General features: G+C 36.7%; 1 protein-coding gene across 1 annotated transcript in view; it reads right to left on the bottom strand.

The window, feature by feature from the left end:
- Window positions 1-363: 363 nt before the first annotated feature.
- Window positions 364-7,926, bottom strand: part of LOC127935077 (potassium voltage-gated channel subfamily H member 8-like) — a 37,211-nt gene continuing 29,648 nt past the window's right edge. The window contains exons 13-16 of the mRNA XM_052532669.1: window positions 7,655-7,875; window positions 7,407-7,522; window positions 6,189-6,244; window positions 364-2,639 (exon numbers count right to left, since the gene is read on the bottom strand). Of these exons, the coding sequence (XP_052388629.1) occupies window positions 2,133-2,639; window positions 6,189-6,244; window positions 7,407-7,522; window positions 7,655-7,875 (900 nt within the window). The 3' untranslated portion in view covers window positions 364-2,132. The remainder of the gene's footprint in view (window positions 2,640-6,188; window positions 6,245-7,406; window positions 7,523-7,654; window positions 7,876-7,926) is intronic.

Below are 7,926 nucleotides of genomic sequence, written 5' to 3'. Positions count from 1 at the left end.
AGTCAATCTTTTGTTCGTTATCTGGCTCGGCTCGGTGTTCATTTCTCTTCACAGCAGTTCAGTCAATGTACTGTTTGAGTACATGAATTACTCCGGGATATTGGTTTGTTTGAACTCAGAGGGAGTGTCAGCCACATTAAAAAAGCTTAAGTCATTTGTGGATTAATGCTTGTTGGAGATGCAAACCGTTTCAAACGATTCAGTTTGATTTGGTGAAATGGTTCAAGAAGATCCAGTTACATCGAATGATTCGTCTGCAAACTGGATATCAATAAACTGCTTTGATTTGAAATCTCTCCCAAACGACCCGAAGAGAAGACAATGCTGAATAAAGTCGTCATTTTTGCTATTTTTGGACCAAAATGTATTTTCGATGCTTAAAAAAATTCTAAATGACCCTCTGATGTCACATGGACTACTTTGATGATGTTTTTCTTACCTTTCTGGACATGGACAGTAGACCGTACACACAGTTCAATGGAGGCACTGAGAGCTCTTGGACTAAATCTAAAATTACTTAAACTGTGTTCCAAAGATAAACGGAGGTCTCACAGGTTTGGAACGACATGAGGGTGAGTCATTAATGACATAATTTAGATTTTTGGGTGAACTAACCCTTTAAGTTAGCATCCACAGCACTTTTACAAAATTAAAAAAAATAAGTCAATGTATTGTAAATAAACATGAATTAAAATATATTCACCAATTAACATTGATAAATACGTATATGATGAATAATAAATGTAAAGTATTAGCAGTTTCTGTTATTAGCATGGCGTTTGAAAGAGGATGCAGCTTCTCAAAGGCTTTTAGCATGCTGTCATCATGCTGTGAATTAGCATGCAAAAGTCTAATAGTTACCTGTCCCCATACAGCCTAAATTCATCCCCTTTAAAACCTGAATACTACAGTCAATGAAGCACCGCTTTTGTAATGAATTCACAACCTTCAACAATAAATTCCAAGCCAATTACTGTCAAACTTCAGATTGCACGCTGTGAGCATGTTCCCATTATCAGTGCATAATCCATCTTCTTTTTATGTGAGGACTATGGTAGTTTTGTGCAATTAAAGGTTAGTTATGTAGCTTATTTACAGAATATCTGTCAGTTTATTGTTAGTTTTTACTAGTCTGATTAGTATTTGGTGGAAATGACATGACTATTATAAATTGTGCAATGCTTATTTAAGACTGACTAGTTGTTTAGACAACCCATCAACTATTTAAGTTTGTTAAACAGCATTTTAAAACATGCATATACAGTGTATTTTTACACCATATAGGGCTTATCTGACTAAATTGGAGGATAAAGTCAGTTATCAAGCTCTGCTAATACTTAATAATAAGCATGTGATTAAAGAGCTGATGCTCTAATATAAATCAGTTTCTCCATTCTTCTCCTTTTACTTCTTAACCTGTGAAATGTATTCCCACCTTTACATTCATGATGTTTCCAAAAAATTTTTTGGATCTACAGTATGTGAAGGAATGTTCCAAGTTGACAACGAGTTCATTTTCCAAGATGAAAATGAGCTTGTTTTTCAATGGGACAGTTAACATCTGTCAAGTTTACTGCTTGTAACTGCAAGTTACAGCAATGTATCGTAAACAATACAAGTGTTTTACAGTTGGATGTAATAATAATGTAAACATAAAAGTACATTTTCTCCCAACATGAGAGCCACAAGACGGGTGGAGAGACCAGTAGCTCATTATCATTTAAAGAGGAATTTTAACCAAAGTATTTTGCAGACATTTCATGAAGACGCTAAAGAATCATAACAACTTGTGGAAAATGGGCATCCGACATCCCCTTTAACATAGTGGCTGTTTATGCAACTGGCAGATTTAATATGAATCTGAATCAAAAACAGTTTGTTATATTTTTGGTAGGTTAAACTTTCTACTGTTGGATCTCCAGCAAGCTTTCCTGATTAGAGATATCCCTTTAGTTTCTAGCATTGAAAGACATGCCGTTAGAGAGATTATCTTAAAAACTGAGATGGTTAACACGTATATCTTCGAAGGAACCATTGCTCCATGGCTTTTGCAGTGCGTTTACCACTTATCTTATCAGTCCAGTCCTGAGTCCAGGTTAACACGCAGTTTCCAGAGGAACTAAAGTTGACTGCTACAAACCCATGGACCTGAGATCCTCGCCTTCTCCCAGCGATGGCTGTCCAGCTCTGGGTAAAGTTCCAGGGGTGTGTGAGATGTGTTGGTGCTGTTGCAGAAGAGGCGTCTCCAGGCTTTGTGAGCGGGTCCGAGCGACTGCGCTTTGTGGAGAAAGCGTAAATAACGGCTCTCTGAATCTGTCTGTATGGGAGGAGGAGGAAAGTGTGATGGGAAAGGAACTGGGAGACGTTGTGGGGCAGACCAGCCGCAGTTCTTGTGGTCTGAACAGTTGGGATACAAGTCCTCCCGGGCGTATTCCAGGGTGCATCTGTGAGGGAAAAGGAGGGCTGGTCCAGGAAGAACCATTGGTCTGGAAGGGGATAACAGGTGATGGATGTCCCGAGGTAAATGTGGATGTACAGACACCTGGTGTTTGAGGTGAGGCCATCATGGATTCGATGAGAAAGGCAAGACTCCGCATAACTCGTCCCAGCTCAGCCACCTCCTGTCCAAGAGCACTCACCTGTAATACATAAACAGGTGTCAGAATCTGACCTTACATGGACTAGAAGTCAGAGATGTTTGTGTTTTGTCATTAGGGATCCATCACAAGTACATTTAACAGATTCATTACTCAGTTAATGACTATAATACATTAGCAACAGTCTTTATTTCTCTTTTAAGGTAGCACTGATGGTGTTGTCATATTTAGTGTAGAGCAAATGAAATGATTAATGTTTTTCAGCAAATGATTTTTAATTAACAGTGTTTCATTAATGGAAGAATTTGAGCAGTAGTGGTGGATTATAAATACAGTATATTACTGTGATATTGATTCTTCACAATAGATAATCACTGACTGAGGCTACTGGAATTTTCAGTATCAATGTTATTATTTTGGATTTCAAATGATTTAACATTTTTGTCAGTTACAAAAAAAATGTTTAAGTGATTTCTTCCTTTTTTATATCATAATTTTTTGGGGGTTTTAAATGTAATTTTAATTAACTTAATTTCTCTTTACAATATAACATTACATAATTCAATGTTTGCAAGTAATGTTTATAAAAAAAATGTTTAAAGTACGCAGCACTCATTTATTTGTTCATTTAAAAAATTGTTGTAGGAGAAAATTAAATTGGAAAAGCTGCTGCTTATTAAGACACTGTGTTCTGCATGCACAACATGAATCCTTAATTGGTTTGGATGGTTGGCATGGCTTTCTTTCTGGAGAGCAACAATTAAAAATAGTATAAAAAAGCTATTTAAAAGTTTGTTTTTTTAGGTTTTTTTTTAGATCAAATTTTGTGTGTTTGTAAAGTAATAATTTACTAAGAAAACGTATCACAATTTGATAAAAGATGTTTAAGAGATCCTGGACTTGTCATATATGAAGAGTTTCGATCCAAAACGCGATAACATTTAAAAAATGTAAAAAAAAAAAAAAAAAAAGGTTTCAGCCAAAATCAGTTTTGTATCTGGTTGGTATTGAAAAGTAAATTAGAAATTTTATGCAAAATGTAATATTCACGGAGTTATTGAGTCATGTTTTCTCCCTTTTTTTCCAAACCGCGACAAACGCCAGTCTCCCTTTTTTGCAGACTGCGATATATCCACTAAACCAATCACCATTCCACGCACTGTAAACAGTAACAACCAATTACAGGGCATCAATCCACACATCCCAATACACCCAGCATCCTAGTTTTTCCCATCTACTTTTGTACATTGTTTTCAACAAACAAGGACTGAACGATAATGAGCATGTGATTTTCATGCGCATCTCGCCAGTAAAGCCAATTCTGTGATTGACAGTACTGGTAAATCTCCATCACGTGCTATCAGATGGAAATATTAAGATGCATTTTATTTTTAATGTTATTATAACCTAAAGATGCTATGTGGAAGTTTGAAACAGAAAATAATGGTTTTCATCTTGCCACTTTTTGGGTAAAGAAAACACATTTTTACTCAAATTAATCCAAATGGATTTATTGTCTTTTGGAACAAACTCTAATCCAGTATGGGAAGACCTCTTATGTATTTTCAAAAAGGGGTGCAACAAGCAAGAAATATAACAAATAAAAACATTTTCCCACAGCAACAGAAAAGTATGATCTTCTGAGGCCATGGGCCATCGCTCTACATCTGTCATCGTCTGCTAGAGCCAACAGCTTTCAGGTGAAACTGAGGCGTTATTTATTTAGGTCCCATGGGACATCATTGTTCATTGTTGACTTATTGATGTTTAGTTATTTCTGGGTTCTCTCTTAAGTAAGATCGTTATAGTCCCTTGTGTAGATCCTGATTATTTCACACAAGTCTGTGTGAATATTTCCTTTATCAGGCTTTTTTTTCTTCATTTGAATGTGGGTGAAAAGCAAAAAACCTGAGCAAATTAATTTAGATTAAATAGAACAACAAATAAATAAATAAATGCATCCTAATTTGAATAAAAAAAGTTGAGAAACATGAAAAACGGCAGAATAAAATTAAATATTTCAATAGCATGGACTTGAACCTTTTAAAAATGTGTTTATGTACAACAGTGCTCACACTATGCTAAATGCACTTTTCTGGCTATTCCGAATAAAACTCTTTCAAAACGTTTATTAGGTTTTATACCTGAAAAGTAATTTATATTCATAAAGCCAGTTATGATTTCTCCAACTTAGTTTTGTAGAAGTGCACTAATGCTTAGAGTTATCATGAAGTAACCACAGCTCACTAAATTCAATTAGGATTCCTATAATTACTCTTCATGTGTATCTTTTCGCATTGTCTGTCCTCTATACACATCCCCTAAAAGCTCATAATGTTCGTGACGGTCCAGAACATAGCACAGATGACACAGATTCAGATGGACACCAATTTGGCAGTCACCCTCAGAATCGTGCCAACAAGTGATAATACCAAATAATGAAGGTAATTGGGTAATGATCCATAAATGCCATCAGAGGCAGGAAGGTACAAGACAAACAGGAAGGGACAACAGGAAGAGAGCACTCATCCTCTTGGTGGACTGAATCAAGCATGGATTACTACAAAAGCCTGCTGAGAGGCCAGCTGTCAAAATATATAGTGAGATACAAGGGCCAGAGATAGAGAGAGAGAGGAAAAAATGAGGAAAAGGCTCAGCAGCAGGGCGTCCCTATAACCTGTCAAAAACCTCAAATCAAAGCCGTGGGCTGCCAATCAAGACTGTGGGTTGTCACATGGATTTATACCCACACCAATACTCAGATGAACTACAGTTCTCTATAGCATTTGGTGCTTTATATATATATATATATATATATATATATAAATTAACACTCGCCAAGCACCAAATGTGAGTAATAATCAGCGTTGCCGTATACAGGTGCATCTTAGAATGTCTTGGAAAAGTTCATTTATGTCTGTAATTCAACTCATGTATTAATTAAATTCAATGCACACGGACTGAAGTAGATTAGGTCTTTGGTCCTTTTAATTATGATGATTTTGGCTCACATTTAATAAAAAAAACCACACCAATTCTCAACAAATTAGAATTTTTTTTAATTGAACCTTAAGACTGGTTTTGTGGTGTATATATATATATATACACACACACACACAGCCTTTATAATGGGTATCACAACCTATCTGCCCAGTATTTTCCTCAAATAAATTTTTTAGATACCGCCTTTGAATTTATTATGAATTACACAGAATCATGTACATGTGCATTATCGGGTTCAAGGGGATTGTGGAAATCTGTAATGCTGGAATGTTCTCTTCCCTCATCATGGGGCCAGTCCCACTTTCCTGTTATAACAAGTTTTATGTCCTCTAGTGTTTGAATAACATCCCCTTCTCCTCTCTCGCAGCAGTCCGCCATATGGCTTGTGCGTACCTGGCACCAGGAGCACACCTGAACAGGGCCGGTTTCGATCTGCCAGTACTCACATTTAGTGCAGAGTTATCACCCATAAAGCCCACAGTCCATCACAAGACTTTTCAAATAAACTGTGCAGACCTACCATTAAATTACAAAGCAAAAAAAAAAAATGACATAAGACTGACAGAGATTAAACAGAAAATCATTTACCTCTTGGTTAAGGTGGCGTAGCTGTCCTCTGGTGTCCTCTGATTTAGCTGCTAATTCTGCACAGAGAAAAAACAATTATGTCTAACTGCCTCTGAGAGAGAACATCCAGTGAAAACTCATTACAAAGACTTCAAGGAAGAGTTCACCACAAAAATGAAAATTCTGTCACCTTTAACTTACTCTGGTCTACTGGTCTTTCAAAACCAGTATGATTTTCTTTTTTCCAAGAAACAAAAAAGGAGGTATTTTGCTCAATGTCAAAGTTGCCTTTTTCGTATGAAAATAAACAGTGATTCAAAATGACAAGGTTCAAAACAGCTAAAGAACAGTCTTCTATACTGCATTATTTAACTACTCCATCTTGATCGGAACAGATCTGGAGAAATATAGCATTACGCCACTTGTTCAGTGATGCATCCTCTTTAGTCAATGGGTGCCGTCAGAGTGAGAGCTAAACAGTTGATTAAAAACATCATAATAATCCATATGACTCCAGTACCTCAATTAACATCTTGTGAAATTAAAATATATGTTTGTAATTAATAAAATTCATCATTAAAACATTTTTCTAACTTTAAAACCTTTTGCTTCCAGCTGAAATAGAAAGATAGTCCTCTATCCATAATATTGCTTTCTCAAGTGAAAGAAGTTGTCTCATATGAATCAGAAGAGAAATATGCACAGATCAAGTTCCATTTATGAGCAAAAACAAAACTTATCTTCATGTGTTTTTTCATGTGAGAAGTCAACAGAGATGGACTTTTTCACTGCAGGAAGCGTTATTATGGATTATGTACTGGTATTTTGGCCAGAAACAATGGTTTAAACTTAAATGGCCTCAATGATGTACAGTATTTGTTTCTTACAAACATTCAACTTTTCACTTTACCAGATGTTAATTGAGGGATTGGAGTTGTGTGGATTACTGTGTGAAACCCATTCATCCACTGCTGAGCAAGTGATGCAATGATACATCTCTCCAAATCTGCTCTGATCAAGAGAGAAACTGATCTACATCTTTAATAGCCTGAGGGTTAGTATCTTTTCAGCAAATTTAAATTTTTTTGGGTGACCTATTTCTTTAAGGTGATAGTAAATACTTTGAATGGTGTTATCCTTCATTGTGCGTCAGCCCAGGAATTTTGACATAAAGATGCCTATATTCATCAACTCATCCATCCTCTGCCAACACACATATGCACACACTCATTCACACACCTGCTGTGGTTGCAGTGGTATCAGTTCCACCACTGACACTGTGCTCATTGCCAGAGGAAAATATGAATGTGTGTGATTTTTCGGTCCCATCACTGTCCTCTGTGCCATCCACGACCCTGAACACACACAAACAGAAATCCACTTTACTGCTCTCACAAGGACCTTCATGCACCAGTAAGCAAATGTCTATTAAAATACTGCATCTTTGAATGAATTTTAAATGCATGCATGTGTGGGCATGCTCACACCTTGGGCTGAGATTTGCGAGGTCAGGATTTGGGACAGTGGTATGTTGAATGTGAAGCTTTTTGTTGGCTTGGTGATCATTTTTCTGCATGTGCATCTTCTGTTTGTTTCTACCGACGGGATACTGTATCTGATCATCTTCATCATCATCATCTCCCTCGTCTTGATGCTCCGCTATTGGTGGATAGCACTGGATCACATCTCCATTTCCCCTCCCCTCCATCTGCAATTGGACAGAGACAGCACTGAGGTCATGTGAGGCCAGATGTAAGTT

The sequence above is a fragment of the Carassius gibelio genome, chromosome A19 (assembly GCF_023724105.1).
Source record: "Carassius gibelio isolate Cgi1373 ecotype wild population from Czech Republic chromosome A19, carGib1.2-hapl.c, whole genome shotgun sequence".
Taxonomy (NCBI): domain Eukaryota; kingdom Metazoa; phylum Chordata; class Actinopteri; order Cypriniformes; family Cyprinidae; genus Carassius; species Carassius gibelio.
Note: the sequence above shows the minus strand (reverse complement) of the source record. Positions and strands in the feature narration are given on the sequence as shown.